The 14,329-nt window shown below is 38.1% G+C and overlaps 1 protein-coding gene across 1 annotated transcript in view; it reads left to right on the top strand.

The window, feature by feature from the left end:
• LRBA (LPS responsive beige-like anchor protein) overlaps positions 1 to 13,592 on the top strand; it is a 416,862-nt gene extending 403,270 nt beyond the window's left edge. The window contains exons 53-56 of the mRNA XM_082315661.1: positions 773 to 874; positions 2,082 to 2,278; positions 9,701 to 9,852; positions 12,198 to 13,592. Of these exons, the coding sequence (XP_082171787.1) occupies positions 773 to 874; positions 2,082 to 2,278; positions 9,701 to 9,852; positions 12,198 to 12,288 (542 nt within the window). The 3' untranslated portion in view covers positions 12,289 to 13,592. The remainder of the gene's footprint in view (positions 1 to 772; positions 875 to 2,081; positions 2,279 to 9,700; positions 9,853 to 12,197) is intronic.
• Positions 13,593 to 14,329: the final 737 nt, after the last annotated feature.

Raw genomic sequence — 14,329 nt, 5'->3', positions numbered from 1 at the left:
CTACCTTAGTAGCCAGTGGAGTCAGTTGGCCCTGTTATTACTCTGTCTCTGCAAAACCACCTCCTGTTTTTGAAGTAAAAAAAGTTTGATTTTACCACTGCTTTACTGCCTTCTTGGTATCTCGCATATCATCATTTATTGTGAAGTGACATTGTTCCCTGCTGCTTAAAAACTCATCTAATCCTTTTTAAAACTGCATGATAACATTGCCCAAGACACATTCTTTAGAGTTGAAATGCTTTGTAAAATGCTACGAATGAACTAATTATATGGTAATACAAAAATAATATTGTGATTTCCTTTTACCAGATTAAAATAAAATCCGTCAATGGATGTTTTACTTCATCTTTGAGCACTGTATGTGTCTCCTCTCAGTACCTGTCATAGTGACACTTGTGTTTCTTATGCTGTTATAGGAAAGGATAGTAATTGACTGTGGTCTCTTCCTCTACCAAAAAAAAAAATAGAGGGGGAGATGGAGGGAGGGGAAAACACAAATCTGTGTGCTCCAACTTCTGTTTGTTTTTACTACACACCTGACTTTTATATTAATGTGCGTTAGGAAATGAGCAAGCTGAATTCCTATAGCATGCTGCTGCTGTGCTATGTAGATAGGAGTACTGAACCACCATATGCAAACAGTAGATAGAAGTGATTTGTAGGGAACATGAACTCAAAGAGCAAGGAAACTGAAGACGCTTCAGTGATTGAAAGCAGTGATTTTGGAAATAGATTGTAACACAGGATTGCTTTTATTGTTTTTTCATTGAAGGTGATTTTGCAACTCCTCGAGCTATTTTGACAGGACATGACTATGAGATCACCTGTGCTACCATTTGTGCTGAACTTGGCCTGGTAATAAGTGGTTCAAAAGGTAAGGTAGCTGTTGCCATTTCTTTCCGTTCATGAAGCTATAATCCTAATGCAAAAAGGCATATAGTGTCAGGTGGCAGAATTTATTAACTTTATGGTGGTTTTATTTCTAACCTTTTTTTGGTTGTTGTGGAATTTGAAACCTCTTTTTAAAACTGAGGATTATTCTGACATTTACAAGAGGCAACCACATCAGTTTCCCTGGTATAGCCTACTGATTACTGTTTCTTTTTGTTTGTTTATCCGGTGTAATTGCATATAGCTTACAGTGGGATACAGCTCTCGACTGCCAGGATGGTGAAGAATGTTTGTTATGGATAACTTCTCAGAAAGGGAAGCAAAAATTAGTTTCAGGAGAAAGAGGATGTGCTGTCTTGTTTGTTTGATGAAGGGTATATACAAGCTACCAACTAAAATTTGTAGTAATTCTGTTCAGGCTCTTTGAGCTTAGCTGCAAAACCTGTAATGTGTCCAATTTGTGTTCTCAAAGACCTGCTTTTGGCAGGCAAATTGTAAAGAATGGTGTTGATTCTGTGGACGTTGTTTATCATTTTCCTATTTGCTGGTCCACACTTATTTTTAAACTGGAAATGTCTTAGAATTAGGATCTTTATGCTTTAGTGTTTCCAAAGTAAGAGACACTTTTTCAAAGTGGGGTGTACTGACCATATGCACCTATGTGTGTTTGTTTTCTGCATGTGGACACTTGTGGCTTACATGCAAATCAGGTATTTGTCCAAATATGTTAGAAAGCAAATATTTAGTGGATCATGTATGGGTTAAAATCTTAATATGAGAATATACACTTTTAGAGTACCTACATATGTAAATTAATTACACTTAACCTCTCTGTGTCTTCGTATTTTGAAAATCTCATTTTAGGATTCGGTATACTTATTTTTGTGCGCTCAAAATTAACTACTACCAGTTTTAAAAGAAAATCCTCAACAGAAAATCTGTTAGGTCTCTTAACTAGTTTTGATAGGTGCTCTATAATACCTTAATACAAAGCTCTTAAGGGATAAGCTGTTCATTTTACTCTCTGGCACCCTTAAAGTCATAGACTATCCACTTAAACATGGTAAAAATCATTATAATGTATTATGACTTCTACTTAGGTAATCACTATTATTACTTATTATTTGATATATGATGTCTTTAAATGAGCATGTAAATCAATAACTAGAGATTTTATTCTGTCTCATTAGAAGGACCATGTCTCATACATTCTATGAATGGAGATCTACTGAGGACATTAGAAGGTCCTGAAAACTGCCTGAGACCAAAACTTATTCAAGCTTCAAGAGAAGGCCACTGTGTCATATATTATGAAAATGGCCTCTTCTGTGTATTCAGTGTGAATGGGAGACTTCAAGCCACCATGGAGACAGATGACAAGATAAAGGTGAGTGTCCTCAAATGTGTGCTAGGGACTGTCAGTTCCAGTATCAGGAAAAGCTATCAATGTCAGAGTTGTGTGGAGACTCTTTCTATAGCCAGGCCGTAGAAATATATGGTATTAGACCATAATAGCAGCATTCTGAAAAAACTGTAGTTAAGGGGACCATGTACCTAATAGTACTGGTTTTAATTTTAAAATAACTCTGTTCTATAGTAAGGAATATCCTGTAGGCATTTCCTTGAACTGAAGAATACAAATATTACTAATTGTGACCAGGAGAAGCCGGGCTACTTCTTTACTTTTGACTCTGAAAGCAGGAGGTTGTTGGACATGCTGTTTTGGATGTTGGGTTTCCCTTTTTTGGCATCTCTGTCTACATTCCTTCATCTTAACTTAAGATAGCATGTGTTGTGCTGAGCTTCAGGAAGTTTATAGGCATATGTCTATATTTCAACTCTTTAGCCCTTTGGCATTTGCTGAGCAGGCAGATAGGTTCTACATCTTCAGCTGCAAGAGACATGGAGCAAGTCCAAAACTATGCAGGAGGCATTTTAAGCTCACGGTTTTATGGAAATTATTTGATAATACAAAATGCAGGTCTTTTGACAGTTCCTATGAAATAGTACCTATGAAGCAGAGCAGAACCCGCCAGCTATGCTGCAGTGAACCAGAAATGTCAAAAGAATACTTTCCTTGAATTAAAAATATTCCCACTTTTTCCTTGAATGAGAAAGAAAGGAAAGGGAAGGGGAAAAAAATGAACACGCATTACCGAGTCTAGTAGAAAGTTACAGAATGCAGCAGAGACATGAAGCAAGATCACATTGCTGGGTCAGCATTCAGGCTACCTGAATTATCTGAAGTTATGGTCTCCGTGCCAGTAGTTGTGGTCTGAGAGGCACAGAATCACAGAAGGGTTGAGGTTGGAAGGGACCTCTGAAGACCATGCGGTCCAGCCACCCTGCTCAAGCAGAGCCATCTAGAGCCAGTTGCCCAGGACCATGTCCAGACTGCTTTTGAATATCTCCAAGGATGGAGATTGTACAGCCTCTCTGGACAACCTTTGCCGGTGCTCGGTCATCCTCACAGTAAAGAAGTGTTTCCTATATAAAACTATTTAACTATTTAACATCAGCAAGAGGAGACCTTTGTTGTTGTAAGCATATAGCAGTACTACACCTCCAAGCTGACTTTCATAATCTGATGGAAAAGCCCAGCTGCTGGCATTTCCAATGTTCTCTTGAGTTGAAAACTCAAAAATTTTTCTTTTTTTTGGATTAGGTGTTTCAGAAAGAAAAGGCCTCTTTGCCCTCATGTTCATTTTACAGAATTATTGAAATTCTTTCAGATGTTGTGCAAAATTGTGAGCATTTTAAAATTTGCACCTGTTCTTCTCTTGACTCTATTCATATTGATTCTTAAGATGGAAGAATACGTCAATATATTTGAAAGCGTTTTGATCTGCATCATTTCCATTTTATAACTTACATTGAACCGTGAATGCTCCATTACCACTGAAGTGTCCAGTGTAGTTCAGTGTATTCCACTTAAAACCTTCTAAAACTCTGCTGCGTACTATTAATCCAACATGTTAATGTTAATCCAGCATCCCCGTGTTTTCAAAATGTCAGATACGTTGATGGTGGAATATGCAGAAATAGCTCTCTGTGTAGGTCTCTTTTCCGTAGTGAGAGTGCTGTCTGTAGGGGTGAGAGGGCATTTGGACATTGGATGCTATGGCAGCCACAAGTGCGGATTTCAGGCTGGGGAAATAAAGTAGGAATGCGTCTGTTTCTGTCCCAAGCCATTTTTCCAAATTAATGTAGATTCTTGCTTCAATTTTTAATCTTTCTTCAATTCTCTGAAATTGCACCTTCGGCTGTCCTTGTACAAATGCTTTTGAGATTTTCAGCCTGCCCTTCATCCCAGTTCTTTCCATAAAGCAAGTACATATCACAGGGTTTTCTCTTTGTACAATAATAATGTTGATAATCTGTCACTTTCAGTTGTGATTATGTTGTCAGCTAGGCCAGCAAATCTGTAAAATATCTAGAAATCCCTTGCCGGCTAAAACAATTTCTGTAGTGTTTCAGTCAGTACCCACAGCTTGAGGAATGTTGCTGGAGGCAATGGAAGTTCCGCTCTCTGTGGGCCAGAATTACATATGTACAGGGGTTTGGGTTTTATTTTGTTTTGTTTTGTTTTCTTTCTCTCCCAGTGGTCCCACTTGGGCTTTACGCTTAAACAATCTACAGCGTCTTTCCCAGGGCTTCTGCACTATATCATGTTAGTGGCAAGTGGCAACTGCATGATTAAAGTAGGGCATTTAAAATGAATAGTACCTACCTATGGGCTGTGCTGACAACCACTTTTTGTTGGTTTCTGCTCGAGGAGGATAGAAAAGGGAAGGAAAAGGTCCTAAGTGTTGAATCTGTAATGTAAAATTCTAGTTTCTCTTTTCCTGTGTCATTATGGGCCTGTATTTCCGAATATTATTGACAAAACTAGCAGTTTTCCATAGTGATGTTTGGAGCAACATTCTGATCTTCTTTCTTGTATTCTTGTGCTAGAAAACTGCTAGAAAATTTGAGATGCTCTGGGGAAATTCAAAGTCTAATCAATGCCTTCCACCTGTTTTTGTTTTAAATACTGTATTGCTCAGTGGAGCTTAGGCATATCGCAGTACATCCACCGTGTAATGTTTAGATATCTTAATGAATAACTTAACTCTAAATAGTCTGCTTGTTCTGAGAAGTAAAGTTATTTTACCCTAAACAAAGACTGTATGCTGTTTCACCCAGAGGAACCAATTTATTTTCTTTTCCTGAGTCTGTTTTGAAATGTGGAAGTGCCCACAAGACTCCTGCTGCTGTAAGCCAGGGCTGTCACAGTGTCAGCTCTGCTTTTTACAAAGCACTGCCTTTCAAAAATCTGAGATGTTAAAAGGGATTTGTGCAAAGTTTTGAGACTTTCCAAGGAAATACAAGTCAGAAATGCAGCTTTTAGAACATAGATGAAATTGTGCGCTTTGGGGATTATTTGAGAGTCTGAAGCTCATGTTGTGAGAAAGATTAGTTGCAGAGTTGTTTCAGTTTCATACCTAGCAGAATCGTAGATAAACTACGCTGGGGAAAAGCAGAACAGTAAAATTGATTCATGTCGTCTTCTATACCAGTTGGAGTACTTGGGAGTAAAAGCATCCTTTCGTTTGTTAAATCTTGAAGGGCATGTCATGCAACTGAAATGTTGACAGGGTGACCTTTTCTTCCATTCATTCCTTCATTCATATATATACATGTATAGGCAAGTGGCTGAGAAATGTATTAATAAAGAATAAAAGTAAATAAATCAACATCTTGTCTTCATGACAAGCCAACGAGTTAGTAAAATTGCATAGGTATTAGTAAGGGTTCAAAGCCTATACTTTATTTAATCAAACGATCACAAAACCCACTGCATTTTGCAGGTAGTGGAAGAGTTAAAGATTAATGGCTTTAATTTGCCTTTTAATATAGCATTTCTTCAGTAAAAGCCTCAAGTATAAAATTCAAGTGAACCATAACCATAAGGTTAATGGATTTTCATCAGCTGAATTTTATAAGTGTAGCAAATAATTATTTGTCACGGTCTTCATTGCAATTTGAAAATACCCTTAGGAGACTGCCATTGCTATGGAGAAGAAAACCACCCCATATTGATTTTTGCTTCTAATGAATAATCTTTTTAATAATTGTGTGTGGTATGTTACATCTCATGATCATCGACTCAGTGCATGCAAGTTCCAGATAATTTTCACGGTCTTATCTCAGTTTGTTTTCTACCCCTTTCTTACTGAGTTATTATACTCTCCTAAGAGGGTCTCTAAATGAGTTTTCAAGCTCCTTGGGGCTGTGCTTTGGGAGGTGCTTAGCATATTTTTGTAGGCGGGCAGAAACAATCACAGAAGCAATTTATGGTTGGAACATTTGTTTTTTCGGGGGAGAAGCTTCAGCTCAGAATACTCAGCTCTAACCTTTCATTTCCATACTTAGATATGGTTGGGAAAAAACTCCACATATTCTGCTTTATTGTGTCTAAATTTGCATGTATGTGTTGTCATCGTAATTCAAAACACAGCTGGAATAGGTTTATCATCTGTTCTTTTTTCAGTGTTACAATATTTTGTTTACAGTATATGTTTGTATTTCAATTACATTCATTTTAAAGTTATTGTGTGAAATAAAATTTTAGCAATGTGATTCATTCTGATTACTTCGGAGTTGTTGCAGTAAACACTCAAAATTTATAATATAGAAACTCTGTCTTAAGTGTTGCACATCATATTCTTAAAGGATATATTTGGCATCATAGTAATACAGTACAAAAATACAAAAAATACAGATGTGCAATATGTCTGACTTCAGTTATTGCTGTTCATGAAGCAGTATCTTACGTACACTGTATTTTGGTTTCTAGGCTTGTCAGAAGTCTGTATAAACACTTTAATGTTGCATGAACGTAACATTTTTGTGTTTTAGTTTCTCTCGTTTTTGTGGTGCGTATAAATTCTGTATATTAAAAAAACCAAGAAATTCCTTTTCCTGAGGAATTTAATATCGCAGTATGTTACAAGTTTTGCATATTGAAAAACTGTTGAAGCAGAGATTGCAAGTGCCAAAATACTTGCAGACTTCAGTAGAGAGAGAGAGGTTTGCAAGATCCTGTCTTCAGTTCTTTCTACTGTTTCCTAAATTGAAATTTTTGAGCTGGAATTTTGCTTGTAGACTATCATCTTGAGGCAATTTCCTTGCCTTCCACTTAGTTAAAGTGGATCAATCTCTTTGTAGAATGTGTGTGTTTGGAATTTAAAAGCCATTCCTCTGAATATCCTCCATTCTTACACTGTTCTACTGAAAAGTTTTGTGGCTCCCTGCTGTGGGTCAGGAAGCTGAAATTTATCACGATTTAGTCCTGGTGTGAAGGATGTGTATTTTGTTGAAAAGCTGCCCAAATTTAGCTGATGCACAAATCTCAGGTTAAATGCATTCAGTAGATAATGCTTTGCATCTACATTCTGTACTGAACATCTGTAGCCCAGGGATGCAACCAATCATCCCCTACAGTGAGGTGCACAAAAATGCCATGGCAAGAAATGTGATGAGGTGATCCTGGATGAGGAGGGGGAAGGACTGATAGGGAAGCAGAGGAGAAAGAAGAGCAGAATCGAGGACAGAACCAAGGACAGAATGAGAGACATTTGCAAGAGCGACAGGAAGAGAGAAGTAGAGATGGGAATGTAGAAACTTGACAGAGACTGGGAAGAAGAGGCAGAAAGGAGCGAAGGAAAAATGGGAATTGGAAGCAGGAGCAATAATAATAGATAATACTAGATAATAGTGCTTCGTAGTAGCGAAGATCCTTAATTTCCTTTTGATAACAGCAAATCATCCAGCACACAACCAGCAAAGTTGTTTCTCACCGCTCTGTGTGCTCAGATGAAGAGGATGATAGGCTGCTTCTGTGCCGAGTATTGTGTACAGAAGTAGAAGTAGAGAGCAGAGAAGGGAAAAAGCAGAAGTCAAGCTGAGGAGCAAAAGTCAGAAAAAGGACTGAGAAGAGGCATCTGGAAACAGGAGGGGAGAGTATAGAAACAGGTTTGGGCTTACAGGAGTTACTAATAATGGTCCAAACTGTAGTTTTAAGGGTCTTGGTCTCACCGGTAGCTCATGCTGATGGCATTCCACGTGACAGAATTCATTCAACTTCTTGGGGTTTTTTTTGGTTTTTTTTAGAAAACCATACAAACCCTTCACTTTTCCCAGATAACTGGAGGATGAGGCTATAAAATCAGGGCCTGGTATTTGTCTACTGCTTAAGTTTCTTTTCTGCACAGCAGCAGGACCGGGTCTTCCTTTCAGAAGGGGTTTTGTACTCTTCAGGGTTACTGTAGTAGTAATTGCTAAGACCCATGTTGAAAAGATGTGTAAGATCTTGGTATTGCTGTGAGAAAAGGCAGTAATGGGGTCTTCCAGGGATTGGTGTTGGGAACTAGTTTTATTCAGTGTTTTCCGAGGTGGGGAATGCTGAAGGTCTACAGAGTGATGAAGGCAACGGATGAGGTGAATGCAGAACTGTTACTCAGCAAACCCCACAATATGAGACCTATGGGGTGCTCATTGAAACTAGCAGGATCACTTCACAACAGATGAAACTATTTTGCACTGTAATGAACTTCTGCCAATTTTTTTATTCTTCCCTACAGAAGGCATCAGCAGGCTCAAAAAGAGATTAAAAAATTCATGGGCAGCACGTCCATAAATAGATACTAAAGGGAATGGACAGAGAGATTCTTTCTGGTATTCCTGATCCAGTGGTTGTGGGTGCTGGGGAGCAGAGGGGAAGGGACTATAGAGTGGCCAGCCTCACAGCATCTCCTGCTGCCGCTGTTGGCGATCCAGCACTGGGCTAGATGGATCATGGTCTGTCTGACCCCATAGGGTATCACTTATTTTAATAACATTTCAATTTCAATTCTCTTAAACCACATTTTGGCTTATTTAAACTGGCAAAATCCCTCTTTAAGAAGTATTTCTTATGCTTCCAGTCATCTTAATATCTGATAGTATCATCTAGTATAGTCATCAGGTAACTGAGGAAAGTTGCTGTTCTTCCAGGTACTCAGTATGTATCATGATTTTTCCAACAGCACAGAAGAAATGCCAAAATATATTGAAGACTTCTGTTTCAATAAGTCTTCGCTGTGAAAACCAATGATATCCAATCTTTCTCCATGATCCTGATCCCAGATAAAGATTTCAAATGTAGTTTTGCTGTCAGTCCTCGTGATCCATGCAAAATCAGGGTATAAGCCACTGAATTTGTCACAGGCAGTTTCAGAACAGATGATGAAAGGAAGCACAGTCTCTATTGTGGATCATTATCTTATTAATCCAGAGGAATCCAAAAACACTGGTCTAAATTAATTCTGGTAATTTGTATAACATTTCAGTTCCCTCCATCATTCAGCCCTTTACCAGAGAGAAAAGGATGATAACTCCTTCTAGGGTAGTATTTAAAGACTCTTGGGGAAATGTCGGGTACTATAGTTTAATGCCAGTGCTGCTAGATCTTGTAAATCTAGCTAACTAGAAGAGTAAATGTCTTTAGCTGACCTCATGTTAGATCTTCGGAATATGGAGTAAATCACAGGTGAGGTAAAACTGAACTAGTGACATCTAATGTATTAGAGAGACTTGTGGATAACAACATTAATTCTGTTGCTGGGTAGAGTAGCGTAACAATAATGTTGCTTCCCAAAAGCTTGTATTGATATCAAGTCTCCCTGGACATTCAGCTGTCAGTAATGAAACTTGTTATGAAAGTAAAAGGCGGGGAATAAGAGCAGCACATATTTACCTGACAAATATCTGTGTGATTTCCCCTTAGGCAATTCAGCTGAGTCGAGATGGACAGTATCTGCTCACAGGCGGAGACAATGGAGTTGTCATGGTGTGGCAGATGTGGGACCTCAAGCAGCTTTTTGCTTACCCAGGGTGTGATGCTGGAATCCGATCCATGGCCCTGTCGTATGACCAAAGGTTAGAGCAAAGTCTGGTCTTCACAAGAACTTCAGAGAATATGTACTTACAATTAAATTGTATTTTTGTTTGTCTTCTGATTTTGATTTTCTGGGGATCACAGATCCTGGTGATTATCTTGAGAATTCTGTGCTTGCTTAAGTTTCTTTCTAACATGTCACATTTAGGGCAGATAATCTTTTTCAGGATTTCAGCTCTTGGGGGAATGAAGAGCAATTCAAGAAATGTTACTTTGGCAGACTTTCAAGATAGGTTGAGTTATTGGCCTGTGCCAATGTACAGTGTGGGTCACATGGAGGTGGAAGGTTACATATGTGCTTTTCATGTTTCTTCTTTCACTTACAACACAAATCACAGGAATTCCTAATTCCAGACCTTTATGTTAAAGATAGAACAGTTAGAATAGTTGCAGAATAAGATTCCCTCCACACATTCATATTTTGCTAAAGCAAATATTAATTTTCATTTCCAGAAAAGTTATTTTGTCCACATAAAGCATGACCCTCCTTGAAGGTTCCTTCTACTGAAGGCAATCAGTTAATGTTTTTACTGCATTTTTACATTGCACTTTCCAATGCAGCTGTACTTAAAAGTCCGTCTGTGTTTTTATCACAAAAGTATTGTTTGTTTGTAAGATGGATGTTTACCATTTCATTTGTACACTTTTAGCTTGCAGGCTAGAATTTTGTTTGCTTTGGTGTATTTGCTTAGTGGAGTTCCTGTGTACTTTCCAAGCAGATTTGGCTCCTAAATCCCTTAGGAGTGTCTACATTGTGCAGTAAAGCATATTGCTGAGACTCTTAACCTCCCACTTACTAAAGTCCGTACCGAATGTCTTCACATTTTTTACGTGGACTACATTTCTAAAACTTACATAAAATGAACTTAAAAAAATCCAAGCCAGCAAAATCTGTGGTCTTCGGTCAAACTTTCAACTTCTTGTTAGGCATAATTAGAGATTATAGGCATTTTGGAAGAAACGGTTTTCCATTAAAAAGCCCCTGCTGTTAAAAATGTTTCAAAAGCCGGAGTTACAGCTGGTGAATTTTAGACTTCTGAAATGTATAAAATTTTGCATTTAGACAATCTTTAAACTGTAATTAATGGCATGTCAATATAATCTTCGCATGTCAATAAACTGAAATTTAATATGGACATCTATAAATTGATCCATGTGCTGAAGTTAGGAACCTATTCACTTTGGGTTTGAAGACACAGAAACTCAGAAGAGATTTACTCAGAGTATTTTACTGAGTAATTATTCAGTGATTACAGGTAATTACTCAGAGTAATTTATGTGGTATTCATGAATGTGTGTGTTTGAGTGATAGTGTGTAAAAAGACATTTTAACCTAATACAAAAACAATCAAAATGGTGCTCTTGAAATGAAATAGTGTGCTACTATCAAAATGCAATGTTGTGATGATCTCCTATTTAGTCTCTGTTTTGAAGGAAAAATTACAGCTTTTCACGCTGAATTTTTTTTTTTTTTAATTCTGAGGCTTTTTTCCTAAAATGCCAGAATTTTAGACATCTTCATACTTTTGGTTTTCCTAACACTTTAATATGAGACAGTAGAAAAGACAATATAGAAACTCTTGTAATTGTGTGCTATGTCAGGGTCATGGCTTTGCAAACAGATCTAAATGATCTCTAGTAGTAGGCCAAGGGTAAGGAATTTAGAAAGAAAGAGTGCCTCAGTGGGAAAGCACAGTGATTACTTTCAGGAACTTCCAAAACAATCAAAGCCTTCAGATTGCTTTCAAACCCAAACACTAACATTTCCAACCGAAGTCCTGTGCCCACATCCAATTCCTTCATGTAGATCATGTGCTTAAATGGGGGAGGCAAAACTGAACTGCACACTTCTCCTAGCCTTCCTTCACTTTGCTGCTTCACCAGGGCTTCATCCCACTCCAGTACCCCGCCAAAAACCAACCAAGCAAGCCAAGAAATAATCCCAGGAAATCTGAAGCGGGCTTGCAGGACAGTGGTGCTGGTAAACGATTCTGTGGTCTAACTCTCAATTGTAGCTTCAGGCCAACCATACAAACCGTTGCATGGTGTCTTGTACGTTTTCTGATTCATAAATCTGTCAGAGCTGGTGCAGATGGCACTTTTATTCAAATCCAGCTTGCTGGAGCCCTTGGAAGCCCAGGATGGGAACCCCTAAAGCCTGACTCTTCTGGTATGTGGAGCGCTTCCAGCTCCAGCCATCTTCAGTGAAAGGTGGTCGTTGCCTCGGGTTCTTGGGCCTATATTGATGTAACTCCTCGGTGTGTTGACTCGTATATCTGAGCGGGGAGGTCGTTCACTAACAAATATGGTCTTGTGCTTTCCTTAGGTGTATAATGACTGGCATGGCATCTGGGAGCATAGTGGTTTTCTACAATGATTTCAATCGTTGGCACCACGAGTATCAAACCAGATACTGATCTTCACAGAGACCAAGATTAGCACTGATGTGGGCAGCTGCTGTCAGAAGGAAACTGAACACAGCACGCCTCCCTTGGTGTCTTGCCACAACATTGTTCCCTATAAATAGCTATATTACATCTGAATGTAACTTAAATTTGCTGGAAGAAGCAACCTATTTTTTAAAGTTAATTGCTATTTTTGTAGACCTTGCTTGACTTTTTTGGGGGAAGGGCAAAGAAGCAGAAAAATGGCTGCTGGGTTCTGTAGTTAAAAATCTATATTTTTAGTCATAATGAGAAGTCTATTTTGATCCCTGTATGTAAAAGAAACCTAAAGTAAAGATGGTTAAAACTCACATTCTAGCTGTATTATGAAGAAATAGATTTTCCATCTGAAGCTTTATCTATAACCTTGAGGAATATATGATTTTAAGATAATGGAAATGAAATACGATCTTTGGGGAATTTTAATCTGTGCTATCTGTACCACACTTTGTCTCGTACTTTTCCAAATGATTGTACTACATCAGCACTGAAGTTTTGGGAATCAATAGTAATATTTAAATTATGGTTAATGTAATTTTAAACTTTGCAAATTGTTTCCATCAATGTTACTATTCAAGCATGTTTCTAGGCTTAGACAATTAGTTCTTTTTTAGTTGTATGTTTTGTGCAGTTAAGAGAGAGAGGAATTGGGAACGGAGCTTGTGTTACATCAAGTGTGAATCCTTCTAGTTTCTACCTGGCACCTCCTTCAAAGCACACCAAAATGTGGATTGTTCCTCAAAATCAGAAAGGCCATTTTGAAGACTTTAAAACTCACGTTAGAAACCCACAGAGGCAGGTATTTTTTAATAGGTGCAAGTACCAAAGCACACTTCTGCTGGTTGACTGTGAAAGCACTAAAAAGGCAGGTGTTTGCTGGTGCACGGCCTCCATACAGCAGCAGAAGCACCAGACTTGCAGGCGACTTTCTTTTCTTTCCCACAACCAGCCCCTGCAGTACTGTAGCACATGCCATATTCCTTTTCTGCGTATAGCAACAATATCTTTTCTATTCTGCTGTCACCAAATCCAGTCAGATCCTGCCCAATCGTATTAAATTATCTCTTTCTTTTAGGAAATGAAAAATAATTTATACGAAGGAACAATAAGTTCTTTTGGTGTTGCACAAATCTACTTTTCTACAAGATTGCTGTGCAGAACTCTGTGAAAATACTTGTGAAAAGAACTGTTATTGTTTTGTAAGTCTGTATTGCATAAAAATCTTCTTTGTATGTTGTGAGCTATATGAGTTGAAATTTACATTCCATATCTGTATTGATACATGCATTTCTCTAGCTGCCTACTAGAGCAGTTCCTGTTTTTTCTAAGCATTTAACTACTATCTCTTTCAGTAAAGATTTGGAATGAGAAAATTCAGTTTGAGTGAAGAAATTAAATAAAATTACATTTGTAATTGAGAGCTTCAGTGGAGTACTGGGTTCTTATGATTCAGTGTATATTCACAAGAGAGGAAAGAGGTGCTATGGCTAATGCATTTAAAGTACTCTTGGTGTTTATGCAACGGTGACTAAGTTTTCTGTGCTTTCTACATCTCTATACTGATATGGTTATGCTGATATCAGTAGAGTTACATTTTTGTTTTGTGTAGCAGAAGGATGATCTGATGAAGCAAAGGCTGTGTCATGTCTGTGGTATACTGAGCAGTAACATTCGTTATGCAAACCTTGTACTTCACACTTCCTTAAGTTCAACAACATTCATAGCCTTACATCAGAAGATTTTGAGGGGAAATTGGTATGCTCTTGAAGTGCAATTTGCATTTTTCTCAAGCCGGGGGTGGGTTTCCTATGCTAGGTGGAGGGGAAAAAAAAACAACCAACCAAAGGCGTATTTTGCCAAATGGAAATCCTGAAAGTCTTCTCTCTGTGATCTGCTGACTTAGGAAACACTTTGTTATTGATAGAAGTAATAGTTTCTGATCCTAGAGCCAAAATATTTCACGGGGAGTTGATTTGGTGGATTGCTTGTTTTAGAAAGGGCCCTATTGATCACA

This window comes from Platalea leucorodia, assembly GCF_965183815.1.
Source record: "Platalea leucorodia genome assembly, chromosome: 6".
NCBI classification, from domain to species: domain Eukaryota; kingdom Metazoa; phylum Chordata; class Aves; order Pelecaniformes; family Threskiornithidae; genus Platalea; species Platalea leucorodia.
The sequence above is the reverse complement of the archived record's forward strand: the minus strand, read 5'-3'. Positions and strand labels throughout refer to the sequence as shown.